At 49.0% G+C, this 27,592-nt stretch overlaps 1 protein-coding gene across 4 annotated transcripts in view; it reads right to left on the bottom strand.

Moving 5' to 3' along the window:
- Positions 1-27,592, bottom strand: part of AGBL4 (AGBL carboxypeptidase 4) — a 1,219,476-nt gene that overhangs the window by 129,684 nt on the left and 1,062,200 nt on the right. For all 4 annotated transcript variants that reach the window (XM_044770751.2, XM_044770749.2, XM_070509980.1 and 1 more), the window contains one exon: positions 2,020-2,109. In XM_044770751.2, coding sequence (XP_044626686.1) covers positions 2,020-2,109 — 90 coding nt within the window. The remainder of the gene's footprint in view (positions 1-2,019; positions 2,110-27,592) is intronic.

The following is a 27,592-nucleotide window of genomic DNA, read 5'->3' as shown; positions in this document are numbered from 1 at the left end:
TATAGTTTACAAAGCACATTACCCACTAGACCTTCTGAGGTCCCCATGGGGAAGGAGGAGACATCTGTTGAGCGCCTGCTGTGTGCCAGGCGCAGGACTGGGGGCTTGCTTGCATTGGTCTCACGCCAGTTTCACACCAGCCTTTGCAGGTAGGTATTGTTATCCGAATCTATTTTACAATTGAGGAACTGAAGTCACACTGCTAGGAAGTGGCAGAGCCAATATTTGACGCCAACATTGTCTGATGCAAAATCCCCAGATGCCTCCACAACGGCATGCTGCCCTCAAGTTCTAGAACCTCTGCAGGTGTTTTCATGTCCCTAAGACCTCATGGTCATTTTGAAGTTAAAATGAGATAAAATACTTGACTTATTCAAATTTCAGTTTTCTCGTATGTAAAAAGATAGTTAATATATTCCACAGGGGGAGGGAGGAGGACAAAAGGGGTAATTAGGCACACATGTGTGGTGATGGATTATAATTAGTCTTTGGATTACATGATGTAACCTACACAGAATTCGAAACATATTATGATATACATCTGAAAGTTATAGAATGTTATAAACCAACGTGACTGCTATAAAAACTAAAATCACAATTAAAAAAATAAATAAATAAAATTACGTTTGTAACTAAAAAAAATACTTCCCATGACATAGAAAAATTAATATAATTAAATTAATAAAAATAAATACTTAAAATATGTAAAGTACTTAGAACAGTGGTTGGCACATATATAGTAGCATATGTTTTAAATATAATATACTTATTAGATAAGTAAAAATGCAAAAGTATTGGCAAGAATGTACAACAGAAGGAATTCATACATTGCTTGTAGTAGTGGAAACATCTAAATGCACATATCCTATGACCCAGCAATTACATTCCATGGTCATACACCCTGCAAAAGTATTTGCACATGTTCATAAAGTGACACATATAAGAACATTTGTATCAGCATTGTTTGAAAGAAAAACAACCACTGTAAACAGCTTCATTGTCCATCTCCATGAAAATAGATAGGGAGGTTGAGGTATTGAGGTACAGGCAGACATGGGGCAGAATACACGGAGAAAACAGCTATACTCACCAACATGGGTATTGGGTGAAAACAAGTGTCAATGCACACAGAATGATACCATTTTTATAAAGTTCAAAAACATGCAACACTCAAAAACACATTGTCTAGCAAAGCTTATATATACAGTAAAACCATTAAGAAAGATAATGAAAGATAAATACAAAATTCAAGCTGACGGTTATGTGTGTGAGGGGGGAGGTAGGAAGGAGCACAAAGAACTTAAAAGGAGTAGATAATATTCTGCGTCGTAAGCTAGTGGGTACCTGGGCATTCAATGAATTATTATTTATATATTACTTATTAAATACATTTATGTTGCTGACTAATTGAATTTATATGCATGCACATATATATATACTGCTGACTAAATATATATTTATATGGATTAAATATTTAATAATGAAAATGCAATTATAAAGAGAAAGATTTGAGAAGAGAAATTGTGTCTTATTTATCTCTGTGCTTACCAAGCATGGCACCTTGCTCATGGTAGTTATTTCAAAAGTTGTTTGTTAAATGACTGACTGATAGAGTGAACAGATAATTTTCAGTCCTTACTTTCCCAGTTCACCACCCTTCTACCAACATGCATATTGACCTGGAGTCAGATTTCTTGTTGTAAACCACTGGACGAGTGAAACAAAGCTAGGGAGTGGAGATGGCTCTGTAGGCTCATCCTCAACATAGCACATAAGAGAGAACTCAATTTAGCCCTACCTAATCATCCATCCATCCATCCATCCATCCATCCATGTTGTCAACAAATATTTATTGAAATAAATCCTAGTGGAGATCAGGTGTAACCTCTTTAAAGAAGTGAAGTAAATTCCCATCCAAGATAATGGCTCTGCATGTGACCACACTGTCCTGGAGACCATCGCAGAGACATCACAGATGTGGGGGTAGGCACAGGATGCTGGTGAGATCCTGCAACTCACCTTGGCACACAAATGAAGAGGGTGTTTCCCCTGGGTGGACTCGTCCCGTGATGAATACCACCTTCTGCTCTGCCCCTTCCCGAAGGTTGTCTGTAAGGTAAAATGGAAAAAGGTTACAAAGGAAGGCAGGAAAAGCTGACACTATGGGTTGGAAGTGGGAGGGGGGTAGGGAATGGGCTGGGCGCTATACATTTATCTCTTAAATCATTGGCTTAGAACCCTTAAGGCCCAGCCATTGCTGACTAATCAAATTATGCCCCTGGCTACCCAATATTAAAAGACTACATTCTCGTTCCTAGGTGCAACTGATCATGTGAATATTACAATCATCTGAAGAAGTCATAGGAGTGAAGTCCAATCCCAGATTCACTGACCATGACGCTAGGCCAGTTGTATAGCCTTTCTGAGTTTCAATTTGCTAATCTATAAAAATGGATAATAATACCCACTTCATAGAGTTGTCGTAATGATTAAACAAGCTTATATATTGCATAGTACACATTAAACATTCAGTAAATGGAGTAAAGAAGGTATCCATTTATATTAGTAATAGTAATAGCAGCTGCCATTTAATTAGCCCCTTTTGTGTCAGGCACATTATATACATTATTTATAATCCTTACAAAAACATGCACATTAAACTCCTTTTATAGAGGCAGAAACAGAGGCTCAGAGAGGTTATATAACATGTTCTAGGTCACACAGCTAATAGGTAGGGGTAGAGCTTGTCTGGCCTTGATGAAGTAATAGGGGCCAGATTTCTCTTTCACCTTCAGTGACTAGAAAATTGGACAAAGTATACAAAACAGCTGTTTTCAGACACTGGACAAGAGGCAGAGCAATATCAACCCATGAGAAAAGAGAAACAAATGAGGGGTACCCTGTGATTGCCCTGGCTGTTTTCCTGGAGGCCCATCGCAGACCAAAAAGTAGAGAGGGGTACCCTGAGCAAAGCATGGAAGTCTCACTGAGATCGAAGTTCAGAGAGTCAGAAGCAGGTGGTAGTTACGGGGAAACTCTGTAAGTTTCAGAGAAGAGAGAGCTCTGTAGGAAAAGCGTTCCAGAAATATGTAAATGGGTCTTAATGAGTCTTTGTTAGGTCCCTAGATGTGCATGCAGAGGGTGAACCTCCACAATGTCATAAAAAAATGACCAGGTTGCTGTGAACGGCACCATTCTCAGGGCACACGCGGGGCTAGGGATCATTTGAATTCTCGCCTCCAAAATGGAAGCTCATTGACCATTCAGGGCATTCGGTAGAGACCCCAGAAGGGCAATGCCTTAGTGGTGGGGCTAAACTATTCTAGACTCACTAACAAAACTTTAAAATCAATCTCAAAAGGATCAAACAGAACAGAAGAAACTCAAATGCCTGCTATACAAAGCCCAACTCTCTTTAAAGGAAGACAACAAAATCCAGATAGCCAACAACGTATAATTCACAATATCCAGCGTCCAATAAAGACTTTTAGACATGCAAAGACGTAGAAAAATATGGCCCCAAATCAGACCCCACGTTCTTGCTGCCTCTATAGAAGTCTCATTTGTATAATAAAGTTTAGCTATCGGGCAAAGATATTATTAGACAAAAACAGTAGCCAAGAGTGATAGTCCCAGAAAGAAGGGGCAGGGAGATGGCACTCAGCACAGGCAGAAGAAGGATGAATTGACATAGACTGGAAGGAAATTCAGAAATGAACACTGAGAGAAGTTGGATTAAAGGATTCCATCCATGTTAGAGGATGATCAGGGGTGGGGGGCAGGTAGAAATAATTCACAGGCTTTCTGCTTCTCAACTGCTAGCAACAGGTCATTTTGAATGTGGTTCATAATCCCAACAGTGGATGCACCAATGTCAGACATTAAAATAAAACATATTAACTCTACTAAGCCTGGTTCTAAAAGCTGTGAGTTGCTTGGTCTATTGGGGTGACCAGCAGAGGTTGAGGTCACCCCGTCCCTAATACTAGACCTCTGAAAGGCAGCGAGAAATGTAATGGAGCCAAAATATGTTCTTGAGAACTCACTCTGCTCAGCTCTATGCCAGGCACTTTTCGGAACAAAGGGACAGGGAGAGAAGGCTCAGCTGTCCAAAGAAGTTTATAGTTTAAAAGATGAGTTAGACACCTGAACGCTTCCTGGACTGAATATTAGCTCCTTCAGGGAGAAACTGTGACTTTCATGGTGTATTTCCCAGGAACTGCTCAGGAACTGACTATTGAATTAATAAATTAAAAATACTTGCACAGATCGTGGTTTATAAAGAAATTTAGACACACATTATCTTATTTACTCTTCATCATGCCTTTGTGAGGAGGACAGTATTAACCCCATCTTACAGGGGAGGGAACTGAGGTTCACAGATGGAAGGGGCGTGCCCAGGGTCATGCAGCTGGCAGTGGTACAGTCAAGTCCCAGCTCGGAGACCAGTGTCCCTCTCACTCCCCTATCTGTCTCCTCCTGGATCCACTACCAATAGCAGATTCTGCATCTGCTGCCTTTCCCTCTACCATGTACACAAAAGAGTTTAGTTTCATCTCTTATTGCTGACGGAAGTTCAGCTACAAGATAGTATTTATTTTGCTTTTTCACTTAAAAAACAAAAAACAAAATGCCACCAAGCCCTTTTAAAAAATACTGTCTAACATTGACCCCATCTATCCCAGCAGTCCAGAGATGATAAATGGCATTACCGAGGCCCTCAGTGAAGGCTGCCTTTATGGATGTCTCTCCTGACCTGCTATCAACTCAATTGCATTCAGCATTTCTGCTGACCACAGGGAAATGCAAAATGGGCATTCTATTTGCACACTAATTTTACTGAGCCCCTGGGTCTTCATAAAATGATAACGTGGGGCTAATAAAAATCAAGCATCTCGGGTGCTAATATAAGCAAATGTTGATGTAGGCAGGTAACAAATTGCTTTGTCATTTAGGAGGCCGTAAAAGAGCATTATAATCATCTTTAGGCAAAATGGATGGGTCGCCTTTGCTTAGCTTTTAGCTTTCATTTGCAAAATCAATTTAAGGTAATGTAGCAGCTCTGAGGCGGTGTGACATGGGACACCCCCACCTCCTGTCACTGAATCTCCAGACTCCTGCAAAGCCAATGAACACAGTCTTGGTGGAGGCGGCAGGGATGATGAAGGATGTGTGCTTGAACAAAGCGAAGGTGGAAAGGAAGCTGAATGACGAGACCAAGAACAACCCAGAGGGATGATAAAACTGGAAGCCCATGGAGGGTGACATGCTCAAGGGTACAAGGGCACACTCAAGTGGAGCCGGGACAGTCACACCAGGTTCCCCAGTTAACAGAAGGCATTGGAAGTCAAATGTACTTTGTGTAGTCTCCCAACACACACACACACACACATTATATCCCTCTATCATCCATTATTTCCTTATTCATAAAATGTTTATTGAACACCTATTAGGTGGCCAGGCACTAGCTATTATTATCTTCGTTTTACAGAAAACCAAAGCCAAGAGACATTAAGTGATTCACCCTAGTTCACATAGCAAATGACTGGCAGAGCCAGAGGCCCCACCCAGGCAGTCTGACTCCAGCTGAGTTCTTAACATCTGTGCTATTCTGTGTCTTGTGAAGGAGGACAATAATATGACCCAGTTACAATAGCAATTAAGTCACATTTATTCAATACTTATTCTGTGCCAGGCACTTTATATATATGATCTTATTTAATTTTTGTAGCAACCCAACGAAACACCTCCTATTCTTACCCCTATTTTATAGATTAGGAAATTGAGGGCTAGAAAGGTCAAATGACTTGCCTAAACCTGGATAAATAACAAATGTAGGGGCCACGATTAAACCCAGGTCTTTATGAATCTCAAATCTATGCTCTTAACCACTGTGTCATGTCACCTCTTGGGGATTAACTCAGGTCCTTGTGGTGGTTTTAAAAATACATCCCCAAATTCTTGGTTCTTCTCCCCCCTTCAAGAGGTGGAGATGAACTCCCACCCCTTCAGTGTGGGCTGGACGTAGAGACTTCCTCTAACACATAGAACAATATAAAACTGCTCATGTGCCCCTTTTGAGATTAGGCCATAAAAAGACTGTGGCTTCCGTCTTGGGTGTACTCTCTCTCTCTCTCATCACTCACTCTGGGGGAATCCAGCTGCCATGACATGAGAACACTCAGGTAGCCTGTGGAGAGGTCCATGGTGAGGAACTAAAGTACTCAGACAACAGGCAAGAGGAACTGAGGCCGGCCATGACCATGTGAGTGAGCTCGGAAGGTCATCCTCCAGTCCCAGCTGAGTGCAGCCCTGGCCGACAGCTTACTGAAACCTCATGAGAGATCCTGACCCAGAACCACCCAGCCAAGCTGCTTCCACATTCCTGACCAACAGAAATGGAGAGATAATAAGTGTTTGTTGTTTTAAGACCTGAATTCTAGAATAATTTGTTAGGCAGCAGTAGATAACTAATTAATCCCCCTAGAGGTAACTGCACTTCCCCTAGTTGATCTGTAAAACTTAAGGAACTTTGCATCTTATCTATTGATGCCAAGCCTGAGTGAGGACCAGACCCGTGACCTTGGTGCCAAGATGGCGTGAGAGCCTCAACTGACCTGGTCAATTATCAGAAGATCTGTGGTTGGTGGAGGTTCTAGAAGATGCCAAGAGGCCCCAGAGAGCACTAGCTGGGCCCTCTGAGGACAAAATTCTCCCAGGAGTTCACATTGTCAGTTTGGTTTCCTATCTCTCTTGACAATAACTCTGACAATAACCTGTCATAGGGCGTGAGGTGCCCATGAAGGGAGAAGGGGCTGGTGAACTTGGAGGGGAATGTGCAATGCTACAGCAGGAGAGAGATTTTTTTTTTTACCATCTAAGCCTTCCTCATTTTCTTGACTTATTGATCCCTGAAGGCATCATAAAGTCAATAGAATGCCCTCCTATTGGTTTCCAAACCAGATCAGTGGCTGTCTTTTCTCTAATACTCCAGGCCCCAAACATGTCCACAGTACCACTAGGCTGGAGAAAAAGAAATCCTGGCAGCCATAACAGCGTGGTTAGCTGGTACCTGTCTGAAGGCCTGCTCAGGACTAGATAGCCTCATCACTGCTCTTCCTATGCTGGCACTGTCCCTGCCAGTCCATCCTCCACCCAGCCACCAAAGTGATCTTTCTAAAATGCAAACGGGAGCACACAACTTCCTCTGCTTATAACCCTTCAGTAGCTCTCTGCTGTCCTCCAGACAAGTCCACCCTCCCTCACGGCATCCCTGGTCTCTGGTAGCTGGTGGCCGCCCACCTCTTCAGCCCCTTCCCCAGGCCCCAGCCTCAGCTAACCATCAGCAGCTCTGCCACATGAATGCTCCCCCACACCTCCACACTTGGGGACATGCTTTTCTCTCTGCCTAGAATGCCAGCCAGCATCTCATTTGTCTGGCTTACTCCTACTCAGCTTCCAGACTCTGCCCAGGTGTGCCTCCTCTGAGGAGGGCGGAGAAACTAACATTCACCCAGGACTTGTCCTAGGCCAGCCCTGTTATTAATGTTGTGTTGTATCTGACTTCATCAGCATAATAACTCTGTACTTTCCCCTACAAATATGTCATGTTGAAGATAACATGAGGATATCACTCTGTTGTTGATAGGGACAATAAAGAGGGAACAGAAGCTCTGAATTATAGTGAGAATATGCTCAAGGGGCATAATTTCTTATATACAATTTTATGAGAAAGTGTAGGTTTAGGAGGCATCAGTGGAGCTTTCTTGGAGGCACTGGAGGACCAGTGAATGCATTTGGGTAGAGATGAGACAATGAAAGCGGACATCCAGGGCTGGCTCAGCTAAGCTGACTAAGGGGGAAGCTAACAGGAGGGCAGAGCTGGATGAGGGAGTCTGAGCAGGACATTGGTCCCTGTGTTTCTTCTGTCCCCTGAAGGGACCCCTGAAGGGGTCAAATGGAAAGCCTGCTGGCTTTCCGGGCAGACAGGCCAGGACTCATATCCAGGCCCTATAGATTACTGGCTGTGAGGCCTTGGGCAAATTACTTACACATTCTGAAACTCAGTTCCTTATAAAATGAGAATAATAATTCCCAGCTCACGAGATAAATCTTAAGCAAGACTTTAACTCTCTGCCCCATGGCTTTGCCTGTAATAGCAGGCCCCATTTATTGAACAACAAGGCACAAAAATAGGTTTTCTCAGCACTATGCACATCTTCAGTGGAGTAACTCTTTGTGTGGGGGTGCTGTGCTGTGGATTATAGGATGGATCTCCAGCCTCTACCCACTAGATGCCAGGACCACTCTCCTCCCAGTTATGACAATCGAAAATAGCTTCAGACATCACTAAATGTCCCAACTCTCCTCAGAAGCAAAGTAGCCCCCGGTTGAACATTCTATAAGCCCCTATAGGAATATTCTACTTTATTCAGACTGGCGTTGTCACTATCTTCCCGAGCAAACCTTCAATTTCTTAGACTTTCTATCTTCGCCCCAACTCCTTCATGGAGCCTTTCCAGATACCACCAGATTGCAGTGCCCTCACCCACCTCTGAACTCACAGAGTTCATCTGGACCCCTCACGTGGTCTTTAATAATTTGCTGCCTTGCTCAGGCAGGACCAAAAGCCACAACCCAGACCTGCTCTGCCTAGTGCCCAGCATCTGCTCTTCCGAGCCGCTGGGCCATCTTGAGACAACAGTAGTGTTGGCAAAGCTGATTTTCAACTCTCCAACTCCCCAACCCCGCTGCCCTCTGGGTCACATTCCCTCAGCCAGGTTCATATCACCCACAGCCTGAAAACTCCTGTCTAAGAGGTTGCTCATTCCTGCTCCAGGGTTGGGGATCGAATGCTCTACCCTCAGTGAGATGGAGAAGAGAACAGGGATTACCACTGAAAAGAGAATGCTCAGGACAGAGAAACACTCCTGATGAGAAATGAGGCATTAATTAAGGAGTTTCAGGCCTGTGGGGAAGGGAGCCTCTGGTACACCTCACATGTCTACCACGTGTCAAAGCCGCTCTTTTGGCTTTACAAAGAAGGGAGGATGCCTCTGACTTACAGGAGACTCAGAGAGGCCCTCAGAACTGCAAAGCCTGTGAGGTCACTGAGTAGAACATCCTCTCTGGGAAGATGAAGGTGAGACAGGAACCAGCTGTCCCTGACCAGGAACAGGGTCATCTGCAAGGCCCCTGGCCTAACAAGATAAGGCCCCTAACCAATCAGCAAGCTAGGAGAACCAGATAGAGCCCACCAAGAGCCACATTCCACAGCTCGGGACTTTCCCAGCTTACGCATGCGCCCTAGCACGCAGGAGTTGTCTGAAGGGGACCTTAGTCCCATTAGCACAGTAAAAATCATACCCAGGGGTGGAGAGCTAGCATGCTAATGATATATGTGTCACATGAAGTGGCATGTCGAACAACAGCGCAAGTGCAAGAAAAACCCCGCCTACATGCTAGGACAAGGGCCTCCTCCCCAGCCTTTGCCTAATAAAAATCCCTACAGTCCTGCTCCCTAACCAGCTGGTCAGCTGCCCCCTTCCTTTCTGCACCGGCTCCCTTGTGCCTCCACTGTGTACAAGCTAATAAACTTTGACTTTCCTACTCCTGTTTGTTGTCTTTCTTGATTTCTATCCTGGGGTACAATAAGAACTCAATGTGCCAGTAACAAAGGGAGAGGCCCAGAAAGGACAAGTGACTTGCCCCAGGCCACACAGCTAGAAAGTGGTCGAGCCAGATCTAGAATCCAGGACACAGAGCTCCAATGTCCAAGCCGCCTCCTCTCAAGACACTGGGCTGCCTTGGGAAATGTCCATGCAGGCTGGCACCTGGAAAGGGTCCAGTGGATGCCTGCCAGGGAAGAGAAGGAAAGCCGAAAGCGATGCGCCTGAGGGACCAAGGGGTAGGGCCAGCCGTCACCTGACAGTCAGGGGAGCAGCACTCCTCAGACGGCTGCCTCTGTGGGCTCAGCAGTTTTAGCCTCCTTGCCGTGGGCTGGTCCTCTAGGCCTGGGAGCAGGTAGGCAGGCAGCCTTCTGGGGGCAGGCTACTTACTGGCAGGAGGGCTCTCCCTGCCACGACCTATCTTGATCCCAGCACCCTGGAAGCACCTCCAGAAGGCCGGAACTAGAGCCGCCCGCTCAGAGCACCTGCTGAGGTGGCTCTCCTGGGAAGGAGGCCGGGAGACCTGAGATTCCCGTGCGGGAGCTTTACCCGGAATTGCTCTTGGAAAACCTGTGAGAGGTGCGACTTAGGCAGGACTGGGACAGTCTCCACAGTAACTTCAGTCAATCCCCTGCGGAGGTTTGGGCCAGGAGGCCCCTTCACAGCTGTCCCAGAAGGCAACGGGGCTGCCTCTGTGCCCTGCATTGACTGGCTTCTGGATGTGGGCTGCCCCCAGGGTAGGGTGTAACCTCAGGCAAGGCAGCTTCCTTTGGCTGAGTTCAATTTCCAGGGAGGGACTCAGCTGTGAGCGGTCAGCCACCAACACTCCTGAGACCTGGTCCTGAAGGGCGATCAGGGTGGCACACACAGTGTCTGCTACACCAGCCTTTAGCTGAGACAGCTGAGGAGAGCAGGGCAGTTCTGATGCCCCGAAGACAAGAAGGCAGAGGATGAAGGACTTTCTTTTTCAGTTCAGTTCCATACATATTGTCTAACACTGACCATATGCCAAACTTTGGGCTGGTCCCTGAGGATATGCAGAGGAGTCACTGTCCCTGCCATCGAGGAGCTCAAAGACGAGTGGAGAAGAAAGACGAAGCCTGGCTTTGTGGTTATAAACTCAACTTTTAGAGTCAGACAGGAGAGTGAAATCTGAGTCCTGCCATACCTGACCTTGAGCTCCAAGATCGTTCATTTTCTCCTCTGCAAAATGAGGATGTGATGTCAACCTCATAGGGATCTTGTAAGAATTAACCGAGATAATGCATCGGGTCTATGCACATGACCTGAAATGGTCTACAGCCACCTAGGAGTCACTGGGTCCAACCACTTGATCTTACAGATGCAGAAACTGAGGTCGCAGGACTCTTAGCAACACCAGAGCCATGGCTCTGCCTGTCTTTTTCACAGTTTGTATTCCCAGTGCCTCGCACACAGAAGGTGCTCAATAAACACTCGTGTAACGCTTGTAGAATACTTGTTGCCCTTTGGTTGCATCAGCTTATCAGGCTAGACCTGATTGCCCAGGCTGTCCCAACTTGGGCTCTGCCTTTCCTCTCCCCCAGCCTCCAGAAATTCCTCACCACGTTCAGTTTTGGGCTTATTAGCAAATGCAAATTGAATTACGCTGTGCCCTTTCCCAACAAGGACAACAAAAACAGTTTCCCCAGAAAAAGAGGGCGAGAAGAGGTGAAAGCTGGGATGAAAGTAGAAGACAATACATTCTAATCAAACTTGATAAATATGCAAATTAAAGCAGCTAAACAGTTGGCTTTGACAAATGACTTCTCAGTAATGGATTTTTCCACAGTGAAAGGCGAGAGTTCAGCCAGCCTGGTCGTCACCAGAGGAGCCCTCTCCTGCTTTCCTGGTAATGCGGGCGACGCGGAAGGCACCAGGATGCCAGGAGGCGAGCACAGCACTAACCTTGCTTTTAATAGATGCCATTTATCGGGCTTGCCTGCTGGCTGCTAGGCACACCCTCCCTCAGCCCGGCAGAGGGAGGAGCCCTGCCTCATGCCCCAGGGAGCTGAGGGCAAGGCCAGTGAGGGCCAGATTCACATTTCGCCGAGGGACCCAAGCAACCAGCTGTTGAGGAACATAAGTTGAATCCTGCCGGTAGTTTTACTGCCTTCCGGGGGTCTCACCAACTCACAAGTTAGTGCCTTTCCGTTTGTTCCCCTGTCACAGGGCCTGGCACAGTGGTGGTGTTCAGAAACTTGCTATGTAGCTCCAGAGGTACGCCTTCCCTATGCCAACTCTCATCTCTGTTTTTCCATCTGTAAAATTAGCTGTTGGAGTCAGCCCACCTGAAGGTCCAGACAGCCTGGAGCAGAGAAGAAGGGTCAGACCACGGACTCTGCAAAATACAGTCGTGCACCGCACAACGACATTTCCGTCAACCAAAGACCGCATGTACGACGGTGGTCCCAGAAGATCAGTACCATAGAGCCTGGGTGTGTGATAGGCTGTGCCATCTAGGTCTGTGTAAGTGCACTCTATGAAGTTCACACAACAACAAAATCAGCTAAGGACACATTTCTCAGAATGTATCTTGGATCTTAAGCAATGCGTGATTGTACAAAGCAATTATCATTGTAAGCACTAAATTTGGGGGTGGGGGATGTTATTACTTAACAAAAGATAAGCAGAATAATTGCTGTGAAATGGATATTCTAGTAGGTTATAATACAGCAGTCAGGTGAGGGGTGGTTGAAAAGGACCAGGTTTTGAGCAGTTACTGTGTGCCAGGTATATTTTATACACTATAATCCAGGTCTCACCAGGCCTGGCCAGAATTGTATTGTTTTCCTCGTATCATAGATAACAAATCTGAGGTGACGTGCATTGCCCAGGGCCAACCCAGCTAGCAAGAGTCTCAGCTGGAATTTGAACCCGGTCTTTCTATCTCCTGAGCCCACTCTTTTTTCTGACACCTCCAAGGGTGGTCCTTCCCCAGGTATATCAGGTGAAAGCTCCTGCCCCAGGTGTATCAGGTGAAAGCTCCTGCCCCAGGTGTATCAGGTGAAAGCTCCTGCCCCAGGTGTATCAGGGGGAAGCTCCTGCCCCAGGTATATCAGGGGGAAGCTCCTGCCCCAGGTGTATCAGGTGAAAGCTCCTGCCCCAGGTATATCAGGTGAAAGCTCCTGCCCCAGGTGTATCAGGTGAAAGCTCCTGCCCCAGGTATATCAGGGGGAAGCTCCTGCCCCAGGTGTATCAGGGGAAAGCTCCTGCCCCAGGTATATCAGGGGAAGCTCCTGCCCCAGGTGTATCAGGGGGAAGCTCCTGCCCCAGGTATATCAGGGGGAAGCTCCTGCCCCAGGTGTATCAGGTGAAAGCTCCTGCCCCAGGTGTATCAGGGGAGAGCTCCTGCCCCAGGTGTATCAGGGGGAAGCTCCTGCCCCAGGTGTATCAGGGGAGAGCTCCTGCCCCAGGTATATCAGGGGAAGCTCCTGCCCCAGGTGTATCAGGGGAAGCTCCTGCCCCAGGTGTATCAGGGGAAGCTCCTGCCCCAGGTGTATCAGGGGAAAGCTCCTGCCCCAGGTGTATCAGGGGAAGCTCCTGCCCCAGGTGTATCAGGGGAAAGCTCCTGCCCCAGGTGTATCAGGGGAAGCTCCTGCCCCAGGTGTATCAGGTATATCAGGGGAAAGATGCTCTGTAGGTACACGTGCTCAGTCGCATGCACACGTCTGCTTCTGACTCAAACTCCCACAAATTCCTGAGTTTTTGTACAAAGTTATCAGAGCTGAGGTGCAAGCAGAAATTTATGTTGAATGGTTTGCAGTCTCAGAAAGACACTATTAATACAATCTCCCCAAACAGAGCACCAACATTTAGGAACCCTCAAAGTGCTTCAGGAAAAGAGTTTCCTAGTAGAGCTGGGAGTAATGCGATCCAGGCCCTGAGCCGAAGACCTGTCTTGCCTGACACTGGAGGAATTTAGATTTGAAGAGTGTTCTTTCTTTCCTATTGAGATCTTCATTGACTTGTATAAAAATACCACTTTCAATCTCAAATCCCCACTGGCATCTTTATATAAGCACCGAAAATGCTACTGGGCTTTGGAGATTTCATTTAATGAAGGAAAAGTATTTCTATTAAAGAGTGTAATTTTTTTTCCTCTCTCAACACAACATCTTCCGAGGAGCCGAAGAGGCTGGATTGTTCTGGGCTCTGAGAAAATGAACCAGCCCATGCCTCACCCATGAGCTGGTTAAATAGACTACAGAATAGCAACAGCCAAGGAAGGCGGGGAAGGATCAGCAATAAGGGGAAAATAAGGGTAATTATAATAAATAAACTCCCATATACCCATGACTTTACAGTTTAGGAAGCACTTTGGGCTCAATAGGGAGATATTTCTGTTGCCAACTCCCCCACCCTCGTGTGCTGTGTGAACCACAGCAGCAGCCTCTGCCCTGCTGTGCCTTCTCAGGGACCGTGGTCTCACTCTTCTGCTTCCAGTCCTGTGCTGGCTTCCCTGGGCACTAGAAACTAACCCAGGCTAGGACCCGTCCTGCTTCTCCCCCACCCATGCCCCACCCTCACCTCTGGCCCCTCTCTCACTTGCTCATCCTGCCTCCTCACACTGGTTTCCTTCTAGTTCCTCTGCTCTCCGTCTGGAGGACTCCCCTGGGTTCCGTGGGGCTGGCTCCTTACCCCTCAGGGCTCCTCCCACGAGAACGGTAGCTCCACGGCGGCGGGAACTTTGCTTATTAACCGCTGTGGACCCAGGTCTGACATGGCACCTGGCAGCTACACACACTGACTGCATATTTGTCTAGTCAATAAACGCAGCTAACCAGTATGGAGTGACACCTGCTGGGGAGGGTGAGGGCCAAAGGAATAAGACTAGACAGGTGGTGGGGGTCAGCGAACTGTCCGAGGTCATACAGCCGGGAGGCTGAGAGAACAGAGCGGACCCCAGTCTGATCAGTGTCAAAGCCTGTGTTCCTCCTGCCTCCTCCTCCCCCATCCCAGGTTTTGGTTTCCTCTTGGAGAGGCCACAGGGTGAGAGCAGTGTGAGCAGGACCTCAGGTATGACTGTGCCTCATTTCGAATCCTGGCTCTGCCACTTACTGGCTGTGTGGCCTTGGGAAAGTCACCGGACCTCTGGGTGCCTCGCTCTTCTCATCCATAAAATGGGAATGATGATAATATTCATATTATTGGGTAGTTGTGAGGACTAAATGAGTTAAGATAAAACACTGAAAACAGTGCTCATCACATGGTAAACCCTCAGTTAATATTTGCTATTGTTAGTAATTCGACAAATAATTCTTGGGCTCCCAGTGACCGCTCCCCCAGGAAGCCTTCTCACTCCCAGGCAGAGTCAGGCACTCTCTGCCCTGTTTCCTCCCAGCCCCTTCTGCTATTACAGCAATTGCCCAGCGGTATAATAGTAATTTGCTTCTCTCTCAGTCCCCGCCTTTCCTCTCCAGTGACTGAGCTTTTGGGGACAGAAGCTGTCTGGTTCACCTCTTCCTGGCATTCATTTCCTTTGTCTGAGACAGACAAGGGCATTTTGGCATGGTTGTTTTGAGGTAAGACTTTTGAAATGGCTGCATCTAAATATAAAATTGCTTTTGAAAATTACCAGGTGCCTGTGAAGCAGATCCCATGCCCACGCAGCTTTGATCTCACTGTCCTTCACTCCCACCAATGCCACCAGTGCCATTACTGCCCTGCTTCCCTCGTTGCCAGCCCGACCCAGGGCCCACCCTAGCCCAGCCCCTCCTCTCGCTCCCCTCCCTGAGACCCCTTGCAGAAGTGGAGATGAGGGATGTGGAAGTTCTGGGATGAGGGGAAGTAGCCTGGAATGTCTCCTTGGCACATTATTTGGTAATGTTTTTTAAAGAGCTGAAGGTGTAATGGTTTGTTTTCTCAGCTGTGTCAAAACGTCCCCATATCAAAACAGTTGTGTTAGAGCAGCTGCACCAATGTGGCTGAAACGAAAGGACTGTGTCAAAACGATATGAACTCTGTGAGGAAGCCACCTGGCAGGTAGCAGTCCTCAAAAATGGATTTAAAACATATACCATTGTGAGTGGATTAACAAGCAATCAGCTACACTTAACGCCAACTCTCCCTGTAATAATTCCTTTTTGTTCCAATGAGGATGTTTCTACTACTATAAGGATCAGAGAAGTTAAGGAGGCTACCTGATGTTACACAGCAGGTCACAGAACAGAGATGATTAGAAGTATGGTCTAGTTAATCTCCCCCTTTTACAGCCAAGGTGCCAAGAGAGAAAATGACTTGACCAAGGTCTCACAGTGAATTGCATTTTCACATGTTAGATCAGAAACATGTGATCAGTTCTTGGATAACTTCTCCACCCTGTGCACTAAATTCTGGACGATAGCATCACCATTGGGCTCATGGCAAGGCCTCTACAGAATGGAACAGAGACACGGCAGGCTGCTCAAGCCCGAGGCACACTACTGGAAAACTGGACTGGCCAAGTTCTCAGTAAACAACGCTCTAGTGTCCGACCGGGCAGGTCGTCAATGTCCCCTAGCCAGGCAGTCCACCGGAGCAGCAAGGCCTCCCGGGGCCCATCTGCACGAGGCAAGGGCGAGCTTCTGCAGTGTGGCGCACGAGCGCGGAGCTGACTACTTGCATCGATTTCCATAATTGATATTCCTGCAGCTGCCTAAAGAGATAAACCCTGTTAACCTGAGTTAGGAAGTTATGTATCCCTACTGTCTTCATGGCTTCGTGATTTGGATTGAATAGAGCTTTTCTTGAATAAAATAAATTACAAAAACTTAATTTACAAGAACTTATTTCCAGAGGGTGTTTTTATAGAGTGGTGTTATATGCTCCTAGGATAAGGCTTCTAGGACATTCTGCCTCCAAAGATACCTGGGGCACATGGGACTGGAGATGGGCAGACCTGGGTTTGCAGCCGTGTGACAGAGGTAAGCTGCTGAACCATGGCATCATCAGAGGACAGTGAGGAAAGGCATGTAAGTCACAGGCGCTCCACAGAGGCAGCCTCTGGTGTCACAGACTTCAGAAGCCTCAGCACCCTTCTGGCAGGCTCTTTCATCTAGGAAGGCCCTGCGGCCCGAAGGTGCTGCTGGCCACACACGTGTGGGCTGAGGAGTGGAGAGGAGATTTAGCATAATGGTCACAAGCAGGGACTTAGGCACTGAGCAGTGACTCCACCACTCTCTGACTGTGTGACCTTGGGCAAATTACTTCCCCACTCTATGCCTCAGTCTTCTCTCTGTAAAATAGGGTTCATAGTTGACTCTCTCATAGTCACGCTCTGAAGAGTGCATGAGTTGGTATTTGTAAAGGACTCAGTGTCTGGCACCTAGCAAATCTTAATGAAAATGTGTTTGTTAAATAAAATAAGTAGTGATTACCAATACCCACTCAGGTGTATCTTGTCTGCAGAAGGTGATGCTCATCTTGGGGCCCTCCCTTGTGACAAGCCCCCCGCCTCAGAAGCAGTCCCCCAAGGATTGCTATTTGACAATTTTCTCCAGATATGTGAGGCTAATACACAGGTAAGAAACACATTCTATTCTCTGGTTCTCAGCCCTGGCTGCATATGAGAACCACCTGGGGAGCTTTTCAGAAATATTGATGCCCGAACTTCACCCCCCAACCCCTGCCCCAGCCAAGGGCGGGGAGCGAGGGTTCGGGTTCATTATTCTTCTAACTCACAGTCACAGCTGAGAAACCCTGGTCCAGTGTGAGTGTGGGCCAGGCCCTCTGCTCTCTGGTCTCAGTCTTCTTGCTACATCATCTGCATGGGGAAGGGGCAGGGCTAGTGGTCTCTCAGCGCGCCCCCCCCGCCCCGCCCTCCCCAGTTCTAAAGTGCTGTGATCCGGGAGGTGTGCGGGACCCAGGAGCTGGCTTGGGATGGCTCTGATTAGACCACACAGGTCACAACAAGGAGGAGAGGGCATAGGGGTGAGTGGACAAGAAGAGATGCATACATCAAGCATAGAAGTTCTCGCAGGCACAGTCCCTTCCTGGGAACAGGACAAGTAGTAAGATGATAGAGGCGCAGCGTTTCCGGGAACACGCAAAGCTCAGAGATCACAGATCGGATTTACAGCGGAAATGGAAGTCATGTGCAGGAGGAGAGGGAGAAGGGGCATTCTTGAAAAGATGGAGGAGGAAGATTAGTACATTTGCAATCACGGACATGGAGGGACCCAAATACCTCCATGCCCGGTTGGGAACGAGGTTCCTGGGAGGCTAGGAGAGAAGGGAAGGGAAGCCACTGCAGGTGAGATCTGATCTGTGCAGACACCAGGGGGCATGTTGGACATCTCATCTCCTTCCAGCCGGGCAGCCTCCTAGAGAGCAGGTGCTCTGATCCCCATCCTACAGACTCCACAGGTGGTGAGTAGCCAGGCCAGGGTCGAACTAGGTCATTCTGTCTCCAAAACCCAGTGCTCCTTCTCTTACACTTCAGTGCCTCACTTATCCAGAGCTTCCCATCCTTATAACCTAACACACCTGGATCACAGCAAAGAGCCAGAAGGAAGCAGAAAAGGGCTGAGGTCAACCCAACTCCAGACACAAAGTCCCCACATTAAAGGTCCTGCCAAGTCTCGGGAGTACCTGTTGGGGATGATGGGCTGACAGAGAGATACCTCCCGATTTCTGGAAGAAGGAGTGAAGCTTATCTTTTGAGAGCTAGTCTATGAGCACAGAGTGACACAGGATGGGAACTGGTGAAGTCACCATAAAGAGACTGGAGCCCTCCCAGGACACGGTGCTTCACTGCCTGACACATGAACACATCACGAGGAAGCAGGTGGCAGTTGGCAGTGGACCAACGTGCCTCAGGAGCTCTGACAGGGCAGCAACAGGCTGGCCTGTCTCTGTCAGGGAGGGCACCCTGACAGCACTGGGATGTGGGGCCTGCTCAGTACAACCAGCGCCACAGTGGGGGTGACCGCACTGGGTGGATGCATCTGTGGGACCTGCCCTTTCCCATCCCTGGGACCTCTCTGGCCCACCCCCTTTGCAGTCACCCAGCTGCCTTCTGGATGTCAATTAACTTCCCCCCAGCTCTCCCTTGTCCCCGCTACACGGCTGGCGAGGAGGGCCAGGGCTCACACTCAGGACCAAACCGGTTCCACAGCCCCCACCTCTCCACTCAAGGGTCTGAGAGGACACCCCCTGTCAGGGAAGGTGCATCCATTCCACTCACACATCTTGTGCTCCGTGTGTGAGCCTGACGCCTGAGATGACGGGGTGACGGCATCACAGGGCTGCCCTCCAGAATTTACCCTCTACGACCAGGCAACATTACAAACACTGAAAGCAAATTTGTCTCGGAAGCCTGGGGGCTGAGAGGAGTACATTCGAGCAATCTGGAGAGTTTAACAAAGACGATGCTGGTGCTGGATGGGTGAGGTGCTGCTAGACTAGCGAGTACCAGCTGCACAGCCCAGGTCTCCGGGCAAGAGCGTCCCCCAAACCAGCTGCTCTCTGTGGTTGAGTTGGAGCCTGGTCACAGGGCTGGACTGGGATTTCTTCTCGCCTCCTCACCCTACTGCCATTTCTGGTTCAAATGTGAAGAGGTCCTACCAGCAGGGTTTGCACCCTCTCCTTGCTGGCCTCTGGCAGGTGCTCCACACATGAATGTGGAAGTGAATGGACAAGCCCGTGGCTCCCTAAAGCTGTGCATTCAAACAGCACCCATGTCGTCAACCAGACTTGCCAGGAAGAACTGAGTCTTGCCTTTTAATGGTGCTAATGTAGCAATAACAAGGTGTTAATGTCTATTTGTCTCCCCTTCCACTTGCAAGGCCATATTCACCAATCCTGAGCTCCCGGTGTCCTTTCAAAGCCCTTCTCTTTAATGCCAAGTGGAGGAGTTCCAGACAGCTATTTGCATTTTCAATTCTAGAAATCATTAATATTTTAAACCTGCCAGCACTATGGTTTATTAACACTCTTACATTCCCTACCTGCTACTGTTAAAGGGAAACTTTCTATTTGAGAAATTTCCAACCTAGGGTGATTTCCCAACTTTCATTCCAATTCTGCCCTCAAATCCTCACTCTCAGGAACTCCGTGGGGGAGACGGAGGCGTCAGCAGACAGAATTCCGAGCAACTGCTGTGTGCACTGAGGGAAGCCCAGAGGACGGGAGCCCAAGGAGACCCTTGGCCAGCAGCGAGGGTCGAGTCTGGCTTCTCGGGGGAGGGCTTGTGGCTCCAGGGGAACGTTTTTGCTGGTAGTGGGAAGAGCATGAGCGAGTCAGAAAACCTGTGCTTAGACACGGGCTCCTTCCATTGCTTCCAGTCGTCTTGGCAGTAGGTTGAGGTTAAGATCAAGGGTCTTGAGTCAGACTAGGCCTGGGGTGTAATCCCAGTTCTGACCTCACTAGCTGAATGGCAGTAAACATAACTTAACATTATTTGAACCCTCTCTGGGTGTCAGGGAGAGGACCGCCTTCACGGGTCTGCTCAGCGCAACCAGCGCCACAGGAGGTTGAACTCACTGGGTGGCCACAGCTGTGGCTCCTGACCTTACCCATCTTCTCTCCCAGCCAACCTCTGCACTCACCAATGTGGATGATTTCCTTTAAATCTCGGCCACCCTATGGGGTAATTCCTGTCACCCCATTTCACAGAGCAAGAGACTAAGAATCAGGGAGGTTAAGTCACCGGCTCCAGGTCACAGGGTTGGCCAGTGGATGAGTCAGGAGTTGATTCCCAGGCACCAGGGCGAGTCAACACTGAATCCCTCTGCTCCTGACTCCAGAGGTGGGTGCGGGGGTTACAGTGGGTAGCGGTCTACACTGCTCGGCACGACGCCATTGCTGTTTGAGCACTTGGTGAGGTAGCTGTCCTGGCTATGTCTCCTCTTATGTCTCCCAAAGCCCAGCTTATTCATCTCTCCTTCACTAAGCATCCCCCCACACCCCCCATCTCTCTAGCCAGAGGACCTGGTGTACCCCTGGCTCCCAGCCCCTGCCCCTCTCCCATGCCATAGTCACCTCCTCCTTTCCGTTCACTCCCAGAGACTCGCACAGTTCTTGGCACATCATAAGGCTGCAGTCAGTGTTTGCTAAACGGATTGAGAGAAACCAATACTAACCACACCAATTCCCAGAAGAAAATGTTTGCCAAAGATCTCTAGCCTGGATGCATCAATATAAACATGGAACAGCTATAATGTGCTTTCAGATTCAAAATGGGAAGGTGAACTTTGACCCTGGCAAAAAATGAGAACAAATTAAATTGAGACACAAAGTCATTTCCCTGGTTCCAGGGCTCTGGATTGCTAATTAACATGCAGCAGAGTTCCGGGGGCGGGGTGGGGGGCGGGGGTGGGATCTGGGAGACGGTGTCCGTCACCTCACAAACTGAGCCGAGCCCAGAAAGTGGCGTGTTGTTCATGGGTCTGCTTGTTTTTCTTTTCTGGGATGTATTGTGTTTCTTGGGGCACAGGTCCATAGATGAGAGCAATCCCAGGAGATTTGGAAAATAAAAATTGCTGGAAGCTGACTTATACAAAAGAACACACAACAGAAGAGCCCTCAACACAATCTCTGCCCAGCCTGTCCGGCAGGGCGGCCACTTAGCCCCAGGAACTTAGAAATACCAGAGGGAACTTCAGCCCCGCTCGCTGAAAGGTGAGGCCCTGAGCAGGCGCCACCACTTCACTCAGAGCCTCAGCAAGGCGGCTCTGGTGCCAACAGCCAAGGCTCTGACAAACTGATGCCGGAGACACTGGTGAGTGCCAGGAACCTCTTTCAGGCAACAAGTGGACAATCAAAGTAAGTTACAAGCTGGGAAAGGAAACTGACTTTGAATGAAGGGCGAGAATGCGGCATGGGGCAGAGGTTTTCCAGGAGTCAGCCGCAGCTCCTGCCTGCAGCGATGCGGAAGGGGCGCTGTTCTTAACCCCCAGCCCAAACTTGCACAAGTAAGAACCACCTGGTGTACTTGTCAAAATTATGGGTTCCTGGGCCCCGCTCCAGATCCACTGAACTAGAATCTCCAGCAAAGGGCCTGGGAATCTGTATTTGTTGAACTAGTGCCCTGGATATTTCTTATGATCGGACAGTTTTGGAAATTACTGGTTTAGAGCACTAACATTTTTCTTATTGGAGCCTCTGGCATGCTATCTGGCCTTGGGCAGGTCACATCCCTTCTCCAAGCTTCCATTTCCACATCTGTACAACAGAGGTGGGAATCCCACCAGGGAGCATGGTTGGGGGTTCTGCCCCATCCAAGGAGCCAGTGCCACAGGGCTCCAGAGCGCTCAGTGGGGCGGGATGTCCGGAGACAGGCTCCCTTGGGGAAGCTCTGCCTGGAGAAGCCAGCATGGAGGTGATTCCTTGATGGAATCAGCCCAGGCTGAAACTGATCTTCTAGATTTCCACTCCCCATGCCCAGGACTCTTGCCAGGCCTCTTGACCATCCCAAAACAGTAGACCCAGTCCAGGAACACGGGCTTTAGGCTTCAGAGGAGTGAGTTCCCTCCCAGCTCATGCAAGTCGGCCAAGAGATAGGATTAACTGAGGGGTATGGGAAGGAATTGGTGGTCAGGAGACCTGGGTGAAGAGATGCAGACCATGGAGGGTGCTGTTATGGGCTGAATTGTGTCCCCCCCAAATTTGTATGTTGAAGTCCTAATTTCCGGACTTCAGAATGTGACTGTATTTGGGGATGGGGTCTATTTAAAGTGATATTTAAGGTAAAATTAGGTCATTAGGGTGTGCCCTAATCCAATGTGACCAGTGTCCTCATGAGAAGAGGAGATCGGGACACAGACACACACAGAGGGAAGACCAGGCGAAGACAGTGAGAGGAATGACCACCTACTAGCCAAGAGAGAGGCCTCAGAAAAACAACTCTGCCAACAACTTGATCTCAGACTTCTACACTCCAGAGCAGTGAGAGAAGAACTTGTTGTTGTGTGAGCCCCCGCTGTGTGGGATTTGTGTGGCTGCCCGGTGGACTAAGATGGAGGGCTTGGGCTTGGGCTCAGGCTCTTTGACTCTGACTTTGGAAAAGTCTCCCTCAGTTTTCTCATCTGTGAAAGAGGAAGATAGTGTGTTTGGCTCACAGGTTGTTACACTGGCACATCTCAAAGGGGATAATATAAGTAGGGCACGTCTGGCACACATTAAGTGTTTGATGTGTTCCTGTTAGCTGTGCAAAGTTGGACCAGTCCTGTCACCCCTCTGAACTTCAGTTTTACCACAAAGGAAATGGGCATTACCACCCTTGTCTGCCTCATTTCACAGAGCTTCTGGGAGACCAGTCAGATAACATATGTGACAAGGTTTGAGAAGGTGTAATGCACTTTACAGATGGGAGGAACCATGGTGTCCAGGCAAAGCAGATGTCACCTGCCCAAGAGATGCGTTTAGACCGAGATCTGAAGTGCTGAGCAGTAGAAGAGCAGCGGGTTTAGACTCAGGCTCTGGGTCCAAGCCCCAGCTCTGCCGTTTCAGTGAAACCGTGGCCACGTCACTCAACTCCAGTGCCTGCCCATGAAACAGGGATGGGGACAGCTGTGATGGAAGATGCTAATACTTTCCATTCAAGCATCCACCAGGTCCCAAGTGGCTCCGTGTGCTTGTCTCACTCAAGAAGTTTTCCCTCCTGCTCCCAGGGGCCTTGTGTGGAGGCATGCTGGAGGACTCGCTCCTCTGAATGAGACCAGCTCTGCTTCTTTCCATCAAAATCCCATTCTGACGCAAACATCACGCCTTTCTCAAACCTGACATAGAGGCCCCTCAGCTTCCACTGGGGCCCCCAGCAGACATGGAGCCCAGCCTCCTGCCACCCAACGTGGGCAGTTCCTGCACAGAGTCTGCTTCTAATCACAGTTGACCCTCAGCTCCTCCCCGCCACTCAACTTGACTCAGAATCAAGACAAGGGAAAGAAAGTTTTTGGGCTGAGGCAAAAAGCATAGCAAGAAGAGTGTTTAAAAAAATCTCTTTCCAGCAACACTCATCCAGGGGAGGCTGTGTGCAAGGCTGGGCCTCACAGAAGGGTCTAGGTGGAGGGCTGGATTTGCGTCCTCAAGGGCATTCCTCATTCTCAAGCGTTTCTCAGACTTTATTAACAAGTAAAAACTGAAGTCATGACGTGAACCACTGATCAGAAAGTGAGATCAGAGCTCACTGATGAGCCAGGGAGCTTAGCTCTGTGATTACAAACCAGTCAACGGCTGACTTCCCAAACCACACAGGATGCAATTACCTTCTACTTTGCAACGTGGGGAAATGAAGGAGGAAGATGGCCTAACCCATCCTTCCAGTTTTGAGGCGACATTTTGAAAATTGAATAAAGAAGCACTCATTGGCAGTCATGTGATGTTCTAACAATGCCCCAGACAATGTGCCCAGAGGAAGATCATTTCTCTGGCTCTGTAGGCACTCAGAGTCTAGCTGCCTGGACCACCAGGTGGGCAGTCCCAGAGATCCAGTCTCTATACTCTGAAGGGGATTAGGAAGAGATGGGCAAGATTTTCCTTCCTCTGCCAAAGGGTTGTCATTGTGAGTATAGTTGAAGACTCACAAGTTGTGTCCAGCCTGTGCTGATCACCACAACGAGGCTGGCTCCTGCTGTTGGGCCAAATCTGTGAGGGCCCGGACAGTGGTCAAGAGAAGGGCTGCCAGGGGGCCTGATTAGTGCTTAGTCCAAAGTAGAGGGAGAGAAGAAGAAAGGAAGGCAGAGGTAAAGAAAGATTCAAAGTACTCCCCTGTCCACAGCCACAGCCAGAGCCCTCACTACAGTTTCAGGCCGAGTTCTGACCTCAGGCTCAGCTGACACCAGGGCTGACCTTTGACTTGGACAGCAGACTAAGCTTTCCCTCAATTGTGGTTTGCAATGTAAGTGACTGATGATATGAGGATCAGTCGAGAGTTCAGGGAAGGACCCCGCTTGTTTGGCTATCCACTGGGCCTGGAAGAAGGAGCGGGCAAGTACCTTAGCTCAAGCACCACTTATGCCTAATGTTGTGAAAAGGCAACATTCACCTAATAGCGTAAAGACGGTGGCCCAAAAGGCCATCAAATTCCAGAGTTAGTTCAAGAATAGAGATTTCTTTTTCTTTGTAAAACAATACCTATCAGAAAAGGAACTTCGGGAATTAAACAATTGGAAACAAGGAAAAGAGAGAAGCTAAGAAAAACTGCCTCAGTGTTGGACTATAGGAAATCTAATAGGGGCAGAATCAATCTAGACTTCCTACTGAATGCTCTCCATGAAGACGCCTGACAGAGTAGAAAGTATCTGGAATCCAGGACCTGGCTCCTGTCCTGCCTTCACTTCTAATGTCTGTGAAAACACTGTGCGTGAGGACTCCCGTGTGCAAATGCCTGCTGAGGCCGGGCAGGCTCGTGAATGGTTGAAGCAGACGTACGTGAGGAAACGGGTCATGGTAAAGGCTGTGGTGGGCTGAGCCGTCCTCAGCAACTGCCCGTCATTGCCATGTAGGAATGAGGCCTCGAGTGCTATGATCCTGTCGGAGAATTTTTCAAGAGATGCTTGATGTTTATATGAAATCTCTAATTTGTAAGTATTGGAAACGTTTTTTTTTTAAGCAAGAAAAAGAAAAACATTGGTATATTTTTCTGTTATAAATGGTAGAGCCCTGAAAACCTTAAGGAGATGTTTTTACTATCTTGTGTGACTATAATCCATTCTTGGTGTCTCAATTTTCCCTTCTTTAAAATGGGAGAAGAGGAGAAGACCTCCCAGCAGGACATCTCTGCCTGCAATGTTCATTCCAGATAGTCCATGACTCCAAGACCCATCGTATCAGTCGGCCTGGTTGGAACAAGCTGCTGTGGGCTCCACGTGGGCAGGCACGTTAACCCTCCCCCTCTCCCTGTCACAGGAGTGGAAAACTAATAGGACTTACTCCTGGCTGTGCAGAGAGCCCCCATGGAGCTTTGACACAGGTGGGGACTTGCAGGCATGCACCATCTGGTGGCATGGCTTCTGGAGGCCCCAAGCTCTGCCACTGAGTGGTTGCTTGGCCTTGGTGGAGTCACCTCCCCTCTCTAGGCCTCCCTGTCTTCATCTAGCCATGCAATGAGGGAGTCCAGCTCTAGGGCCTGGTCAGTGCTGAGGCTCTGCTCCAAGGCCATCCTGAGTGACTGTGCCCTATGAGGTCATGGAGACCCTTCCACAGGAGGGAGGATGGCCCCTCACCCGCCTGTGGTTGGCAGGCCCATGGGTGTGTGTGTGCATGCTCACACTAGGCATGGCTGTCACGTCAGCCTGAGGCAATACTGGGGGTCTGGGTGGAGAGGGTGTTTGAAGTTCATGGTGGGGGGACCAACACAGAGGGGCAGGTCAGGGAAGGGGTCAGGTGATGGACAGACAGAGGTCAGGAGACCCCCAGGGAGACAGAGACAAACACATAGGCAGATGTAGCCGAGGCAGAGAAGCAGACAAAATGGAGACAGTGAGAGACTGACACCGAAGAAGGCACACAGAGACCAACAGGAAGGGAGGAGGAGGGTGCAGAGAGAAGGGCGTAGAGAGAAGGGTGTGAGCCAGTGGAAAGGCCAGGGGAGCTGCCAAGCCATTGACTTCAATGAGAAACTTAAACAGGTGTGCAGAGACTGTCAGGCGTGGGACGGAGCATCGCTGCTTAAACAAGAGGAGAGGTTGGGGAGAGAGGGCCCGGGCGGGTGCTCCAGCCAGCAGGCCATGAGTCCCGCTGCAGGCCAGGCCCTGTGCTGCATCAGCCCAGCAGTGATGCAGGGAGGCAGCGGCAAAAGGCTGTCCATGCAAACGAAATTCTCTGGTTGGGTCCTGCCATCTGTGATCTCAGATGGGGGTGGTCAGGCTGTAGTGGAAAAAATCCACAGATTGGGGTTTGAAGCCCACATCTGCTGATTAGCAGCTGCGTGGCCTTGAGTCTATTTCTTCACCTCTCTGAGCCTCGCTGTCCTCATGTGGAATGGGGGCACTAATGCTATCCCCTGCCTACGTCCTCAGGAGAGTCTGCTGGTCAGGCAGGTGGGTCACGGGCTTTGGGCTGTGGTCTGTGGGCCGTGGCAGGCCCTTGGTCAGCACCTGCAGTCAGCAGTCCCCACTTTGGGCCTGGCTCCTACTGACCTCACTGGGGTGGCGGGCAGGCTTCCCTGAGGTCTCTGCTCAAGGGCCACCTCGCAGGGGTGCCTTCCCCCGTCACCCTCAACAGAACAGCACCCTGCCTTTCCCCCATTTCCTTTCCTTCTTCCTCTCCATAACACTCATGACCCCTGATATGCATCTACGTATTTTCTCCCCCCTTACCAAGAATGTAGCCTTGATAAAGATAGCCACTTTGCCATTTTATTGACTTCTGTATCCCCAAAACCTAGAACAGCAGCTACTAAATAAATATTTGTGGAAGGAAGGAAGAGAGAGAGGGAGGGAGGAGGCGCTCACACCACTGCCTTCATAGGGCAGCTCAGAGAATCACAAGGAAGTTGATGTGTTTGTAAAAGATGACGGAGAAGAGGACCCCTCACCCTACTCAGCCCAGGCGGGTCCTACTGGTGTGTGGGCCTTGGAGTTCTCTCTACTCTCAGGCCCAGCTAAGCTTTCAGGCCTCCCCTCCTTCCTGCTTCGCATGCTCCTGGCTTCCCCATGGCCTACCCCTGCGTCTACCCTTTTTGCACTACCCTAGGCCCAGAATCCCTTTCTCTCCTCTCCTCTTCTGGGTCCTGCCTATCTTCAAGGCTTAGCTCCACCCCTGCTTCATTCATTCATTTTATATCCATTCATTCAAACACTCATTGCTGAATGTTTGCTGCTGAGGGGGACGTGCTATGCAATCAGAACAGATTCTACCAGCACAGAAATTAGACAGTGATGTTAAGGAGTACGTGGCCTCCAGGGCCCAAGATCCCTCAATATCAGAAGACAGCCCCCGTTCCCTCTGTTTACACTGTAGGAGACATGGGAGCATTGCTGAGA

Source organism: Equus asinus, chromosome 5 (genome assembly GCF_041296235.1).
Source record: "Equus asinus isolate D_3611 breed Donkey chromosome 5, EquAss-T2T_v2, whole genome shotgun sequence".
In the NCBI taxonomy this organism is placed as follows: Eukaryota; Metazoa; Chordata; class Mammalia; order Perissodactyla; family Equidae; genus Equus; species Equus asinus.
The sequence above is the reverse complement of the archived record's forward strand: the minus strand, read 5'-3'. Positions and strand labels throughout refer to the sequence as shown.